Below are 18499 nucleotides of genomic sequence, written 5' to 3'. Positions count from 1 at the left end.
GCTTACCGTTAAAAATCAACATGGTATGTTGAACATATGTGTCTAAGAAAGAAGAGTGACACGTGAGATTTGATTTATTTGTATGTGTGTAAGCTACAAACGCTGTTTTGGTACCGTTCTTTTTATTGTAAAGCTAATTATTTATTAATATTTTGATTAACTTTTGGATAACAATATATTTTTTGAACTGGGCTGGACCAAAATTTTTTTGAACTTCTAACTTGGACTGGATAATAATAGTGAATGGTTTTTTAGACTCTTTTTGTCTTTTTTAAGTCTGGTTGAAAACGTTTTCCTACTCCAATGGGTAAAAATAAATTAACCAACCATGATATAGACATGTCTTACACAAATATAAATATATAATACGTATACTTTCTAGCTTTCGTAATTTGAATGAATATTTTACTGAAGAGTAAATAATATATTATTTTTTATATTTTTATTATAACAACAATTAGATAATTAAGAACACTTAAAAAAATAAAAAAAAGTATAATTATAATTTTTTAAATAAATAAATTATATCTTTTATTTATTAAAATATATTATTTAAAAAATATTTATTAATTTATGTAATATTACTTATCTCATTTACCATAGAAACTATATATATATATATATATATATATATATATATATATATATATATATATATATATATATATATATATATCTTCTTTATAAGTTAGATTATTTGTATGTACATCGAGTACAAACTTGATACGTATTAAATTAGTTTGAAAAAGTATATTAATGTTTGCGATAATAATAATATTTTTTATTATAAAATTATTAAAACTTAAAATTTGAATGAACTATAATAAAGAATATTAAATATTATTATTATTATTAAGTTTTAATAAAGAATATAAAATATTATTATTATTATTATTATTATTATTATTATTATCGCAAACATTAATATACTTTTTCAAACTAATTTAATACGTATTAAGTTTGTCTCGAAATACATATCATTTAACTTATAAAGAAGATATGTGTATACCTATATAGTTTTTATTGTAAATGAGATAAATAATATTACATAAATTAATAAATATCTCTTAAATAATATATTTTCATAAATAAAACATATAATTTATTTATTTAAAAAATTATAATTATACTTTTTTTTATTTTTTTAAGTGTTCTTAATTACCTAATTGTTGTTATAATAAAAATATGAAAAATAATATATTGTTTACTCTTCAGTAAAATATTCATTCAAATTACGAAAGCTAGAAAGTATATGTATTATATTTATATTTGTGTAAGACATGTCTATATCATGGTTGATTAATTTGTTTTTATCCATTAGAGTAGGAAAACGTTTTCAACCAGACTTCAAAAAGAGTCTAGAAAACCATTAACTATTGTTATCCAGTCCAAGTTAGAAATTCAAAAAAATTTGGTCCAGCCCAGTTCCAAAAATATATTGTTATCCAAAAGTTAATCAAAATATTAATAAATAATTAGCTTTACAATAAAAAGAATGGTACCAAAACAGCGTTTGTAGCTTACACACATACAAACAAATCAAATTCCACGTGTCACTCTTCTTTCTTAGACACATATGTTCAATATGCTATGTTGATTTTATTGGTAAGCACCATAAAACTTTCCTATATATATATATCTTGATTTGTTTATTTTGGGAATATATATATCTATATATGAATTTAGTTAATGTTGATGCTTTATTACACTTCCCCTTTTTATGAGATAACCATAAGACCTTTACATATTCGAATTCTATATCATTGATATATCTTTTTTCTTTCTTTCACCCTTCATTTTTATCTGTATATTCTTATTGCTTTACAACTTATAATCATATTCGTTTTTTTTTTATCCAATATCTCAGTTGTTATAATTCTACTACCAAAATATGATATCTTGATTTTATTTCGATTTTTAGATTAATCCTTTAAATCCAGATAATGCGAAGCGATGAGTTGGTTACCGAAGCGATGAGTTGGTTACTACTTAGTTATTAATGAATAGCAGGGATAAAGATTCAAAAAAGAATTTATTTGATTCAAGTCATAATCTCTATGGGATTTCCAAAGTTATTAATTGAGGGTAAGCCTGGCAGAATAGAAGAGTTACAGATGAATTTACAAAAAAAACTCAATTGTGTGAACCGAAAACTGAACATTGCTATTACAAGAATTGCAAACCCTTAGGTAGCGTTTGGTGGAGAGACAGAGACAGAAAGACTGAGACCGAGAGACAGAGACTAAGATACAGGGATTGAAATAAATTTCAGTATTCTGTTTGGTGCAATATGGGAGACAGGAATTGAAACAAGAATGAAACTCTATTTTAATTTGCACAAAGAGTAAAATTGAAATTAATTAATTGAAATGAAAGTATTTTAGGTATAAAATGTTATTAAAGTTTCAGTTTCCATCTCTAAAAATTTCAGTCCCCTGTGTCCCTACTTTTTGGAGGTACTGAAATACTAAAATTTTAGAGACAGAGACAGAAATTTTAGTACCAGTCTCTGAACTAACAAACACGATACTGAGTCTCAGTCTCTCAGTCTTTGTCTCAGTACCTCAAAACAAACGCTACCTTATGGACATCCTAATATTCTTGCAGAATTTATAGCCGGACAATTAAGGAATAGAATTTTGTTTCGTAAAGTAATGAAAAAAGCTATTGAATTAACTGAACAGGCGGGGACAAAAGGAATTCAAGTACAAATTGCGGGACATATCGACGGAAAAGAAATTGCACGTGTCGAATGGATCGGAGAGTATATATACATCACAGCATGCGTCAGTGTCTCTATTATTCTTTTTCTTTATTTTTTTTTCATTTCTTTTTGGGTGACCGAAAAAAAACTGAATTTAATAAATTAGTATGACTAAAGAAAACAAAAATAAATAATTATTTTTAATTATGAAAAATTTTAGGTGTTGGCAATTATTCTATTAGAAAAAATAATATTTATATTGCATTTATAGAAAATAAATTTTGATCGATAAAATTATATAAATTTTAAAATATTATTCAAATTTTTTAAACTATTTTTTTAACTCCAAATATCTTATTATTCTATTTTTTTATTTTTTATTTTTTTATTTTGTTTTTTTTTTTTTACAATTAGAGCCATGAAGACTAGTACACAATGAGAAAATAAAAATTAACTAAACTAAACCGTTAAGTGTATTATTTATACTATACATTTGTAGAAATATTTAGAATTTTCATGATCTTATTTTATACAAAAACATATCTATGTATTACGATCGAAAAATTTAGAAAATAACTAAATAAATTAAATACTAAAAATATCAAAGATAGTATATAAAATTATCAATTAATATTTAAATTTGTCTGTGAAAGAAAATTTATCTTTAAATTGGTTTTTAAAAAATTAAATTAGTTCTGTTAAACCTCGAAGGATTTTGCAATAAGTCAAATCAATTATAAAGAAACAATTAGCACTTCTATATATTATGGAGTTTGTTAAACTCTTTAAATTTAATCTAAAAATATTTTTACAATTCAAATAAAAAATTTCTAAAAGAGTAAAATTTTAAAATAATTATTATATTTATTTAGTGAGATAAGAAAATAAATTATTAGTATATAATTAATAATTATTTGATAAAATTAACTAAATAAAAAATTTTCAATGTAACAAAAATTTAAAAATATAAAATCTAAAAATAAGTAGAATGAGAAAATAATTTTTGTAATAATTTAATTATTTCTATTATTTTATATGAAGAGAATTTTGCTTGTTAAGGTGTAAAAAGTGATATTAAAATTAGTCAGATCAAGAAATATTAAAATTTTAAGAATATGAAGAAAATATGATAAATTTATATAAGAACTAGTTTGATTAAATTTTTAAAATTTTAGAGATGAAAATAATTCATGTGTACTTTCTGGTAGGGGTGGTAACAAGGCGGGTAGGGACATATTTTTGCTCTATCTGACTCCGTCCCACCCTACAATAACCCGTATAGAACCCGCTCTGCTCCTATCTGCTGGTACCCGTCCCATCTCTATAATTATTAAAATTCAATAAATAAAATTAAATTTTAAAATTTATATAACCATCATGACATACATAATATAAATTAAAGTAAAAATTTATATAACCCATTGGCCAGCGGCAAACCCTTAAATGGAGCTCAGTACCGCGACGGATTAGTCCTTGACCTACTGGGTTGGGGGATACCGTGGGAAACCAAAAAATTATATATATTATATATATGCAGGGGCGGGTATTACCTAAATCCGACCCCGTCCTGCCCCACCCAAGAATCTGTCTCGGTGCAGAGTGGGTAATTACTCGCCCTGTGTGGGTAGGGGCAGGGTGCGTACTCGCGGGTTCAGGTGGTATTGTCATCCCTACTTTCGAAAACTAATTTGACTCCATATAAGTTTATGGCATGTCAGATGATAAGTGGCATATCATATGTTACTGACATGACATATCAACCAATTATTTTATGACACGTGATATTTAACCTGCCGTATCATCATGTCACGTATCACTTACAGAATAATTTAACTAACACGAAGACTAATTTAACTTCCAGTTATATCTTTTAGAGACTAATAATCTAATATTACTAATTTAATCTTCAAAAAAAACTTATTTAAAAAATGAATAATCGAGAAACCTATAAAAAGACTACAATAAAGCTCATTGTAATTAAATTAAAAAAAAAACAAATTCTAAAATTTCTTTGTACTCTCTCTTTACATTATTAATAATATAACTATTAAATTTGTCTAGCCATTTATTTAAACTACTTGATGGGTGTAAAATCAGCTTGGGAGAAAATAGGATTGAAAAGTTCTTTGTATTATTATAGTAATATTCCAAAACTGAAATTTCATCGATCAAATTTAAAATATTGTCACTAAATTCAAAACCAAGTGAGAGTTTTATTCCCGAGTCGTCTTTGCACATTGTTATTGACTATGGGAATTGGGAGATTATTATTTATGGTAAACAACTAAAAGTAAAACTATAAATAAAATAAAATAGGAATGGAGGAAATTAGAGGTAACAACTAACAAGTAAACTAACGAAATAAAATAACTAGCAAAAGCGATTGATCAATTAATAAAAGATTTCGATTAGGGTTAATTCCCAGTGTTGTTATCCCTATCACTAATCTAAAATGATGTGATAAAGAAGAGAATTATCTTAACTAGTTAACCTTCAATACGAAAAAAATTAATTAAAATTAATTATTCTAATCCAAAAAATTCTAACCAATTAAAAGTAAATTCTCATTTTAGTTCCTAAGATTTATGTGGTTATCTATTTTAATTTTTGAAATTTAAAATTCTCTATAGTAGTCCCCTAATTTAGGTCTGGGCATTTATTTGGTCCATCAACCCTTTTCAAGTGATCAATTAACAAATAGAATGCTAAAATGATAAAATCTTGTTATGCTGAAAGTTCCAACCATTAAGTGACATGACAACATTTAATTTTAGATCCTATTTGATCCTTGAAATCCTGACTTCTTCTTCTTCTTTCTCAATCTAGCAGAATCAAAAATCTTCCCACTCTCAAATTCATAAAAAAAAAAAAAGCAAAAAATCTTATCCGAAGCGCATCATCATTCTTGTCTATAAACAAACTAATGACCTTCTTTAATTGTATTCTTCTTCTTCTTCCTTCTACTCTGCGTTGTCTTTCTCCTCTCACTTTTCTTTTCTACTTCCTTGTCCTTGGAATCCTAATTTTTTATCCTTCATGATTAACAATCTGCTCTTCTAAATCCTCAATTTCACTTCTACAACTCCTAGCATCCAAAATCCTAAACTTATCAACATAGAAATTCCTCAATCCAGCAGAATCAAGAATCTCCCCACTCTTAAATTCATCAAAAAAGCGAAAAATCTTATCCTAAGCACATCATCATTATTGTCTATAAACAACCTAGTGGCCTTCTTTGATTGCTTCGGCAAAAGCTCAACATGTTTTCTAACATCCTTACTCAACCCAATATCCCCAATTGAAAAGACATCCAAAAAGGTTGAAATTTCTTGGTTCAAATCATAGAAATGACCATAAATCAAATGATTTTGAAGCAAAAGCCACAACTTACACAATTGAGCATAATCATCAAAAAAAATTTTGGACCGAAAGAGAAGCAAGTACAACTCCTTGAGGCAGAGCACGACAGTAAGTGATAGACACACGCCTAAAGAATCGCTAAGGTACTTCAGGAACAGCTAAAAGACTTTGGCTTTTCGGATGAGGGATCCGGAATTCTTGCACTGGAAGAAGAAGGGTTTATCGGAGAAGCACATGACAAGGCTGGTGGCCACGTGAGCAAGCGTTTGGACGAGTGCAATATCTATCAAGTCAACGGGGGCAGAAATACTTTTCCAACAATGATGACCTTCTCCGCCGCAGTGACAAGAATATAGCCCCCTGAAGTCATAGAAATCGACGAACTACTAGAACTTTTAAAATTCACAAACATGGAAGAGGAAGACGAAAAAGTTAGGGTTCCACGGATCAAATTGGGTCTAAAATCAAATGTTGTCATGTCACTCAATCGTTGAAAAGTTTAACGGGACAAAATTTTACCATTTCAGTATTCCGTTTGCTGACTCATTACTAAAAAAGGTCGAAGGACTAAATTAGTGTCCATACTTGAATCAAGAAGACCATTATAAAAAGTTTTAAATTTTAAAAACAAAAATTAATAATTACGTAAATCACAAGAACTAAAATGTGAATTTACTCAACCAATTAACTAAGAGAATTCGTTAAATCATAAAGACCAAATAAATTTTAAGTTTTTAACCCTTAATTATTATCCATTAAAATCATTTAGCAACTCAAGGCGTCCGTGATCATAGCCTTATAACAAGTTTATAAAATTTGCTCCTAACTACTAAGTACAATTCAACGAAATTTGGTGTCCACATAGTAAACCCATCATAAAAAACAATAGAATAAAGTATTAAATTAGTCCCTTACAAGCATAATTCTGTTTTTTTATTTAAATCTAAAAAAAGTTTCATTTAGTTTTAATTTAGTCCAATTGTGAGTTCAAAGTTAAATAATTAACTAAATATCCTATATAACAGTAGTATAAGAACAAGGTCAATATTCTGAAGACACAAAATCCACCGTTGATGCATCAATACATTTATTTATCATTTTTCTTATAATTTAAATGAAATATTTTCTATAAAACTAAGAAAAATGATAAATACATGTATTGATGCATCCACAGTTGATTTTGTACCTCTAGAGCTTGTACTTATTCTCTAAATTATCAACCTTGTCTTGTATTAGTGTTATGTAGGACATTTTATTAATTATTTAACTTTGACCTCACGGTGGGACAACATTGATGCTAAATGAAACTTTTTTGAATTTAAATAGAACACTTTAAATCTTAAAGACTAAAACAGAATTACGCCCAAACGTAGGGGACCAATTTAGTACTTTACCCAAAACAATAATAAACAACTCAAATTAAAACAACTAAATCCAAAACTAAGATAACAACAAATTAAATTAGCAAAGATTCAACATAAATATAAACTTTCAGTCAATAAACTTAAACAAATGATCCATGTTTAATCAATCCATTACATAAAACTAAAAGAAAAATAAAAGACCGAGGATGTAAACCAAGAGTAGTAGTAGTAGCACTAGAATAACAAAAGTTGATCACCTCATGACATTAAATCAGACTTAAAAAAAAAGTGAATAATTTTCTAAATTTTAGAGAAAAATTTTTACTTTTATCTTTAGAATTTTCTAATTAAAAGCATGAGGAGTATTAAAGGCCAGCAAATTTTATGATTTGTAGTTATCAATTAGTCATTATTAGTATTTTTAATGGTATGAGATAAAATTTAATGGTGTAAAATTATTTATTTTTTTATAGTTAAGTACTGACCAAATTTTAATAAAACTGTTGACTTCCTAAACTTTTTCTTAAAAGCACTAATAAATTTTTTTTAAGTGTTAGAGAACAAAGAGGGGAGTGGATCCTCTCCAGTGAAGAAAAAACTGGATGGTGTCAATTGTGATCTCTCACTCTTCATTACACTCTCTCTCATATTTAATTTTGGCCTCACTTATAAAGTTAATGGTAAAAAATCACACTGTATTTCCTCAAGTGTTGAAAAAACTGGAGAGGATCCATTTCCGAACAAAGAGTGTGTGTATCTCTTTGTTTTTTTCAATTTTTTTGGGTTGTCAAAAATATTTGAAAACCCAAGATTAAAAATTTAGCCTAAGTATCAAGTACACACAATAAATATGTACGAATGATGTTATGGTAAGCCTAAAAGTAGTTGTCTAGCCGTCTAGGCACAAAATTTTTTATGACTAAGTTAATAAAAATTATTACAATAAATAAAGCATGTGACGAAAAAGTATATCGATGACTAATTTATTAGAATAAAAAATGTAAGGAGTAGAAATAAATCTGTAGTTCAATTAAAATTTTTTTATTAAGAGTAAAATTTATTATAAATAATGTAATAATAACAATAAAAATAATTTATATCTTCTCTTTTCAAAATTCTATCAATAAAATTATTTTCTCCCCCTATCTCTCTTCTTTATTCTTAATTCTCTTTTATTTTTTTTTTATTTCTATCTAATACTATTAATTCTTTCTCTACTCAATTTCTTCCCCCTTACAGAAGAATACTGTATTATCCAAATGAAACTTGATTATTCTAAGTGGATTTCCCAGAAATTTCGGTGACAAACCGATTGATATTTCTATCTGACGAACCACCATCCACCATCGCTTTCCGTGCAGCTTCTTTTAGCCCCACTGCTCTCATCTTAATCTCTTCAGCCATGGGACCCTCCATGACTTCCGTAATACACCTTTCAACCTCTTCTGCGCTCGCAACCCCATCTTCTTCTTCCCCAATCCTCATCCTCACCCCAGTCTTAAACACATCTTCTACAAGCTTAGCATTCGTCGGTTGATCTGACCAGTTGGGAAGAGCAACGATCGGTACGCCGGCCGTCACAGCTTCCAGGGTCGAGTTCCAGCCGCAGTGGCTTACAAAGCAAGCCACTGCAGGATGCATTAGCACATTTGCCTGAGGGCACCACGTCACCACTAATCCCTTTTCTTTCGTTTCTTCCAAGAACTCTTGTGGCAATTCAGCACCACCCTTCTGTGGCCTAATCACCCAGAGAAACGGTTTCTTTGTATTCTTCAAAGCAATTGCGATGTTATCCATTTGCTTCTGTGAAAGTTCCATTAAACTACCAAATGCCACGTAGATAACCGAACTAGTTGCCTTATCGTTAAGCCATTGTAGACAAGAATCTTCTGGCCTCCACAAATTTACGCTAAGATCATCAAAATCTTCACTCTCTTTTTGTCCTAACAAATATGGTGACACAAGGGGTCCAATGGTGAGAATAGGTCTCAGTGAAGCCATGGAGTTCACTATCTCCTCTTCAAACTCGTAAAGGGAAGCTCCTAAAATCCATTTCACTTTGTCCAAGATTGGCTCAAAATCCGTAACCAATTTCTTGTGGTAGGGAGGGCAAGAGGGGAGCAAAAAGCTGGGAAGTTCTCGAACCTGCAACGTTGGCAGTGATGGTAACTGAAGGGTCTCATTTGGATTCTCCATGTCAGGAAAACAGTTCGTTTTGCATACATAGCGAAGGTAAATGGAAAAAAGAGCCGAAGCTTGGGGCCAAAACATGGCACAAGGAATTCCATGAGAAACGGCAACATCCACTGACCACGGCATGAAAGGATTTGCGATCAAGCACGAGAAGCTTCGATCGTGCTCCTTTAGGTGAGTGATGAGGTTTGAAAGATTCTCCGCACCTTTGGTTTCGAAGGAAGCGAAGAAGGCCGCGGGATCGTTGCTGCGATCATGGTCAACGCTAAGGCCATCAGAGAAGTACGCTAGTTGGATCTTTGATGGCTTGTCGCTATGGTGGTGGAAATTATTGGTTTCTTGGTTGTGGAGGTTTTGGAAACGCTGACGTAGTTCTTCGGGTATTGCTAATGTGACGTGGACACCCTTTGATGCAAGGCGTTTCGCTAAATTGAGAGTTGGGTTCAGGTGGCCTTGAAGAGTTGGTGACACCATTAAGACATTGATAACTTCTTTAGATGAAGACATTCTTTTCTCCTCCGTGTCACGAAAGTCACAAAATGTGTGTTGTGGTTGAAGACTAACTAGATTTAAGAGTATGGAAATTATCAAATTAAGGACAAGATGATATGACTGACGAATTAGGAGATAAGTACGCTGCATATATATATGAAATGATTCTGGTTGTTAAATAATTAATTTTCATCATGGCATACGTAGTGGCCTTTTTCTTGCTAATCAATTTGCATCATAGCATACGTAGTGGCTTAGTGACCTCTTCATTTTTTTCCTTCCAAGTTCACGTCAATGCTATCTAATGTAAGAGTATCGGAAAAAAAAAAACATTTGAATTTAATAATAAATTGGTACGATTAGATAGGAATTAGCAGCTCTTCTTTTAAGAAGTATCTATTAAAATGATTTTTTTCCCCCTAATATAACACTATTCCAATTACATATTATCAAAAAGTGCTTTCTTGAAGACGGTGATTATTTAATACGTATTAATATGAGAAACAAATTGAACCGGAAAAAAAATTATCACGTAAATTACATTCTCATCATTTAACTTTTATTTATTAGTTTTTAAAAAGTATTATATATCATCATATATAGTAAAATATTCTTATAAATAATTATAAAAAATAATATGTCTTTTGATATTTTTGTTAAAAGAATGAATAATCTTTTTTATTGTTAGGACAAAAATATCTATTTATAATAAAAAATAAAATAAAATCATTTTAAACTAATAATCACAAAATATAATTTTCAAAACGAATCTCTAATTATTCATATGAAAAGACAAATACTACTACAAATCAATATTTTTCGAACAAATTTTGAGATGAAATTGAGATAAATTTTGAATAAATTAAAAATAAGTTTTTTGTTTTAAATAAAATTGAGACGAATTTTTTTTTGTTCCAAAAGTTTTTGTTGTTAATTTATATTTTGTCTGAAATTTCATTGAATTTTTTTTCAAACAATTTTGTGACAGATTTTGAATAGACATTTATTTACTAAATTTTTAACTATTACAATGTATTTTAGAAAAATTTTAGACAGATTAAGTAATATAAAAATAATATATTTCAGACAAATTTTAAACGTAAAAATACGTCATTTTAGATAAATTTTAAACAAAAATATATTTCATTTCAAACAAATTTATGAAAAATTTAATCAAATATAACCATTTTTTTAGAACAAATCTTTATAGTATACAAATGGGAAGCTCATTTGCTGACGTGGCGCTCATACGTTGAGTCTGGGAGTTTTTTTGCTTACGTGTCGTCACTAGAAATTTTTGGATTTATATTTATAAATTATAAATTATTATTTGCTTAGGTTGTTATTTTCAAATTTTAAGTTTGGGTTGTTTTACTTAGGTTGTTATTTTTTAAATTTTAAATTGTTTTATTTGTTTGGGTTGTTTTACTTAGGTTGTTATTTTTTAAATTTCAAATTATTTTATTTAAGTTGTTATTTTTTAAATTTTATTTAGATTTTACTTAGATAGTTCTTTTTTATATTTTAACACTATTTTTTAAAAATCTGTTAATTCTTTTTAAAATTATTTTTTAAAATTTTGTTGATTTTTTTTTAAATTGCAGCTACATACATTCTTTTAAAGAAATTTAGAGTTTTAAAAAAATTTACGTTAATTATTCTTCGGTTGTTACATACTAATATTACTATAAATAAAGATTTACGTTAGTTTAGAATTTTTAAATTATTATTTATTTAGGTTGTTATTTTCAAATTTTAAGTTTGGGTTGTTTTACTTAGTTTGTTATTTTTTAAATTTTAAATTGAAGTCAACCAAATTTAAAAAAATTTAGTTATGATGCAACTATAAAAGGATAAGTTATGAGAGATGTAAAGCACCACAATTTAAAGTACATCAATCCCTTTTTTTACATATATCCAAAATCTCCCTACTTATTCCAATGGCTGGTATTCACAAAATTGCTGACATCAATCCTACAATCGACAATTTGTGTGTACGTATACGAGTGATACGGTCATGGACACTATCAAGTTACAAAAATTCTCCATTGCCATACTCAATTGAGATGGTTTGGCTCGATGAAGACGCAAGTTTTCTACTAATATCCTTTTATCCATGACTCCAAGGTTATTTATTTATTTTTTTAAATTAAAGTCTATGTACATTGGATTAGATATTGAATAAGTCTATATTTAACTTTTTTTTATGTTATTTTCTTTTTTAAGTAGGTATCGAATAAAGCTTGATGTCATTGATGATTCTGACTATGCATGTTATGTAGTCTTTGACAAGGAGGCAAAACAAGTTTTGGGAAAGAGCTGTGTAGAGATACTTGATCCACTCCTATTGGTAAGATCTAACCAATATTTATTTCTAAAAGCATTAGTGAAGATATTTTTATTGGTACTTTTTATATTATTTATTATTAATATATTATGTAATACCCTGCAGAAAGGAGATCTATCGGATGCACCTACATTTTTGCTCAACCTAATTGATAAGATCTTTCTCTTCATCGTTGAAGTTCAAATATCTGATAATCCACATTTTTCACCTTCTTATAAAGTTAAGAAGATGACTGATAATGTGGACCTCATAAATAAATTCAAAGAGGCTCACCCTATTCAAATTTTGAGTATATATAAGTGTACTTTCTATTAAAAATTAATTTATTTTTTGCTTCCTTGGTCATTAGTAGTATCTAATTTATAAATAATAATTAATTATAATTTTAGGATGTTGACTACATCGGTGGTTTGCTTCCAATTTCAAAGACATCCTCAATCATTGAAGGGGAGAAAGTAGAAGGTGTTAAGGTATTTGTTCAAAAAATAATTTTTTTTGTCTGTTCTCTCAAAATTAGATCTTAATTTTATTCAAAAAATATTAGTGAGATAAAATCAAAGGTTAGAAAGAAGTCTTTAATTTAACGTGGTTTTTTGTACAGAATTTGTTGCTTGAATTCCAATGAAGTTGCGGCCAATGATGAATCCGAATTGTTGGAAAATGCTATTACACCAACTAAGCGACTATTCTCGGAGTCGGAAGATTCGAAGGTGGAAGGAGATACCTCAACTTGCAAGAAGATCAAGATTGAGAAAGAAACTTGAGAATTTGGATGCACATGTTTTGGAATCCCTTTTAGAGTCTATCTAATAGAATAATGCCAAGCATATGTTTGTTTTGGTGGAAACATTGTCTTTTCTTGAGTTGTTATTTTTCTTTTGGTTCTTTTCGATTTTTATGTTTGGAATTTAGAATTTTTTTAAATATAAATTGAAGTTATTTGTAAATAGAATTATCAGTCTTATTAAGATGTGAAGTTATTTATACTATTTTAAAAAAATATAATACTGTTTAAATTTTAGAAAAAGTATAATAAAGTTAATACTGTTTATGATAAAAATAAAAAAAATCATTTTTAAATTTACAAATTTCTATATTTCTAATGGACAACGGACAACAAACGTTTGATTAGAAAAATTTATTTAAAAATTTAAAATTTATATTAGCTAATTAGGAAATTTTATTTAAAAATTTTAAATTTGAATTTCTAATACTAATTTCTAATTAAGTTTTTAACCATTTCGATTTTTAAATTTAAATTTTTTTACTTGCCATATTTATAAATTTTTATTATTATCTTTTAGATTGTAGAAGTACTTTCATCTTTTTCTCTTTTTTTAAGTATTTTTTTCTAAATTTACGTAATTTATAAGGTTATTAATTTTTAGATTGTATTTAATTTTATTTATTTTTACCGATAAATAATAGGATTGATACTATTTATGACGAAACTAATAAAAATTATTTTTAAATTAACAAATTCCTATTTTCTTAATGAATAGCAAACGTTTAATTAAAAAAATTTATTTAAAAATTTTAAATTTATACTAGCTAATTAGGAAACTCTATTTAAAAATTTGAAATTTAAAATTTTAATACTAATTCCTAATTAAGTGGCTTCTTAACCGTTTTGATTTTTAAATTTAAATTTTTTTATTTGTCACATTTATAATTTTTTTCTATTTACTTCTTTTACATTGTTATTTTTTAGATTATCCCAGTACAACAATAGAGGTACTTTCATCTTTTTCTCTCTTTTTACTTATAAGTTATTCATTTTCAATCTCTTTATTTAAGGAAATGAAAAAAAAAAGATTTTAACTATAAGTTGAATTTATTGATCGTGAGATTAAACTTATATTTTTTTTGAAAAAAGATACTTTTGTAGAAAAATATATATTATTTTCTGTAAAATATGTTTAAGTAACTAAATAAATGAGAATAAAAAAGAAATTAAAGCAGCCATTGAAAATAAAACCTGTGCGATTTTACATAGACATAAGAAGACACTAATTTCATATTCTATTTGGTAAGTTAGACATGAGAAAAATTATAAAAAAAATTAGTGTCTCAAGTTAAAAATTAGTGTTTCAGCATTTTATTTTAGAGAGACACAAAATACATGTTTTTAATGGGTGTTTGTGTATGACTATGTCTTTCATCATTTTTATCTCAATAAACAAACACCGTACATGTACTCCTGTGTACTCCTGTGTCTATATTTTGATGGACATGTATACCAAAAACAAACGCTGTCATATGTGTACTACTTTATTTTTTTTAATAATATAAAAAATTTGATAATAAAAATGTATTATGTATAATGTATATATATTTTTAATTGGTTAAAAAATTTATTTATTTAATATTTTTAGGTATATATTGAAAGATGCAAGAAGTCCAAAGAGAAGCAAGATTATATTGAAGAGAAAATTGATATTAAAAGACAAAGAAAATACAAAGCGAAGCACAACTTAAAGTAGATTTCATATAAAAAAATAAATTGATTATTTTATCATTTTTGTTTTTAGGTTAGAATAATATATTTTTTTATTTGGTATTTTTAAGTATGTCATTTCTATATATTTAGTTTTTATTGGGTATACAAAATAAATAACATGTCATTAGTATTTTGGCCAAATGAAAGTTCATAAAATACAATATTTTCTATATATTATTTAGCTATTGACAAGTAATAAATTATTAATTTACATTGTCTTCGTAATATGTTAATAAATTTGTTTATGAAAAAATTATAGGAAATTCGAGTGATAGTTTCAATGGTGTGCATTTTCAATCGGTGTTGTCGAACATTATAAATAGCATTAATACATATTATTTTTTGGATGATTTTTTTTGGAACTTGCTTATGTCGAATATTAATACATATTTGTTGAGCTCTGACACAACATGTCAAGCTGATGAGAATGAAGATGTACAACAAGCGTGGTTCACACCAGAGTTCCTAAATGACATCAAATGTTCGGGACTACCCAATCACAAGTTGACTTTGAAGCCAGGAGTCGCTGTAATGCTACTATGAAACATAGACCATACTTTAGGTTTATGCAACGGGACAAGATTAATAGTTAACGAACTTGGCAGCAACGTAATTGGAGCGACGGTAGTGACTGGTAGAAATATTGGAGATAAAGTGTACATTCCAAGAATGAACTTGATCCCTTTAGATTCAGGATTGCCATTTAAGTTCTAACGGAGACAATTTTCATTAACAGTATGCTTTGCAATGACCATTAACATGAGTCAGGGTCAATCATTATCACATGTACGGCTTTATTTGCCAAAATCAGTGTTCATCCATGGACAACTTTATGTTGCTTTGTTAAGAGTTAAGAGTGGCAGTGGCCTTAGGGTTTTAATTCTAGACGAAGACGGCAATCCAAAGTCATCAACAATAAATGTCGTGTTCAAAGAGGTTTTTAATAATATTTAGGTAAGAATAATATTATTTTCATTTTAATAGCATGTTATGATTTACACTTTTGTACAAATATTTACTATAGATATAACTAATTTATCTATAACTCTTTTTTCAAATTTGAAATGAAATGTGTAACAAGGAGCACAACATCCTATGCCAATTACTTTTCTAATGAAGTTAGTAAGATACTAGGTTGTCGATAAATTTTTATTAGCTTTGATATAAAATTTAGGGTAAAATTAACATGCTATTATTACAGTTATATATGTTCTTATTTTTTTATGTCTCCCTCTTTATAGTTCAAGAATATTATAAACTTCAAACTCTTCTATTTATATTTTACTTTGAATAAAGATAAAACAACATATTTAACACGTTTATTATATAACGACGATGATAGTGTTATACTAAATTTAAAAAATATATGGTTATAAAATATTATTTTTAATTTAACTTATCAAATTTAAATATAAGCCCGTGCATCGCACGGGTTTAACAGTAGTTTTAGACAAATCAAATGTTTCTTTTTTGATTAAATTTTAGACAAATTTAATATAATATAATTTACGTATTTGAAACAAATTTCATACAAAAATACAATTATTTTCACACAAATTCTTTTACAAATTTAATATAATATTTTAAATAATTTTCATACAAAATAATTTACTATTTAATATATAAATATTTTAAAAAATAAATTGTATATGATCTGCTTTCTATACTAAAACCATTATAATAAACAAATTTTTATATTACATCATTGAAATTATAATCACATAATAAAGTCATAAAAAATTTAATTACAGTAAAAGATTTAAAAAATATTTATTATTAAAATATTTTTATCCATAAATATAATCAAACTAAAATAAAAAAATAATTAAATTAAAACAAAGAAAACCCTTAAAACGATCACAAATCATAAATAAATTAAAATATACTAATTAATTCACCTAAAAATTTCTTAATTTAAATAAGAGAAAACGTATACTCCAAACATCAATTACTCATATTATCATCATCATCATCACTAAAATTTGTTCCAAACTCATCTTTCGCAAGAACAGATAAAGTTGAAAAAAGTGGAAGATTCAACTTTTTATATAAAGTATGAAGTGTCTTTTCAGTAGAATAAATTCTTTTCTATTGAGCTTTTAGTTGACCTCCTTGATCTTTTAACTTGTGTTCAACATTATCCAACTTAACCTTTTGTTCTTCATTGATCATTTCTTGTTCCTTTGTGTTTTCTTTCCACATGTGAAGTAATTCTTACTCAATATTTAGATCGTCTTTAGATTTGCCTAAGCAAGATTTGAAAACCAATTTTAAAGAAATATCTAAACTAAGGAAAATTCTATGGTGCTTATGGAAGATTCCTTCAGCAGGTAAGGAAAAGTGTTGGCAAAATGTGGAGACGACACATGTGAGATCTTGGAAATTATGAGGAAACAAATTCTGACCAAAAGCATAAGCTATAGGAGTTATAGTGTAATAGAATTAGATTAATTCTAAAAATATAATTGTAATTATATTATTGGGCTCTGTTAGTGTGAAGTTGCGGCCCTTTTTTTGGAAGTGTGTCAATGATATGGGTTTTTGTGCTTCAAAAAAAATTGAGAATTCAAAAATAATAACAGTAAAAATTGCATGGGCTGAAACATGCATTATTTATAATAATAGCATTGGATATTATATTAGGAATAGTAATAAGCATCTAAAACTTTAGCATTTTTTCATAAAAACATATTTTTTATTTTATTTTTATATTAAAATAAATGTTTTTTTACTAACTAACTCATTAGTTTATATTTATTATATTATCATATACTATATGTATTTATCGAAAAATAATATTAATAAATATTATATCATCTTAAAAAACATTATATTATTATTAATAAAAATATTTGATTTTTTTATTTATACATATTTAATTACATTTATATTAATAATTATGACTAATAAAAAAATACTTAATTTAAATATAAGTGAGTCTAAAATTAAAATAATCAGTAACAGAAATTATTACATATATTGATACAACATATATTTGATCTTTTTTATTTAATTATTCCACAACAATATATATAATTTAGTATAATTACATATATTCATCTAACATATATCAAGCAAATCTCAAATGATTAATTTAATGTATAAAAATAACAACTGCTGTAATATGATTAAAAAATTATTCATAATTTTATTTTCTACCTTATTATGTTATTAAGATATTAAATAATTATTTTAATATATTATTTATTGAAATCCAAAAATAATATATTGCATTTATCGAAGTCCAAAAACTGTTATTAAAATAATTATTTAATATCTTAATAACATAAAAAGGTGAAGAATAAAATTATGAATAATTTTCTTAATCATATTACCGTAGTTATTATTTTCATACGTTAAATTAATCATTTGAGATTTGCTTGATATATGTTGGATAAATATATGTAATTATACTAAATTATATATATTGTTGTGGAATAATTAAATAAAAAAGATCAAATATATGTTGTATCAATATATGTAATAATTTCTGTTACTGATTATTTTAATTTTAGACTTACTTATATTTAAATTAAGTA

The 18499-nt window shown here is 26.6% G+C and overlaps 1 protein-coding gene across 1 annotated transcript; it reads right to left on the bottom strand.

Moving 5' to 3' along the window:
* Positions 1-8448: 8448 nt before the first annotated feature.
* Positions 8449-10554, bottom strand: LOC112720541 (UDP-glycosyltransferase 84B2). The gene has a single exon (XM_025771509.3). It carries the CDS (start codon positions 10261-10263, stop codon positions 8704-8706), a length of 1560 nt encoding a protein of 519 aa, XP_025627294.2. The 5' UTR covers positions 10264-10554; the 3' UTR covers positions 8449-8703.
* Positions 10555-18499: the final 7945 nt, after the last annotated feature.

This window comes from Arachis hypogaea, chromosome 11 (genome assembly GCF_003086295.3).
Source record: "Arachis hypogaea cultivar Tifrunner chromosome 11, arahy.Tifrunner.gnm2.J5K5, whole genome shotgun sequence".
NCBI classification, from domain to species: Eukaryota; Viridiplantae; Streptophyta; class Magnoliopsida; order Fabales; family Fabaceae; genus Arachis; species Arachis hypogaea.
Note: the sequence above shows the minus strand (reverse complement) of the source record. Positions and strands in the feature narration are given on the sequence as shown.

What these genes read in the sequence shown, in the direction of transcription:
- LOC112720541 (XM_025771509.3), bottom strand. Translation starts at nt 10,263, where the DNA reads ATGCAGCGTACTTATCTCCTAATTCGTCAGTCATATCATCTTGTCCTT.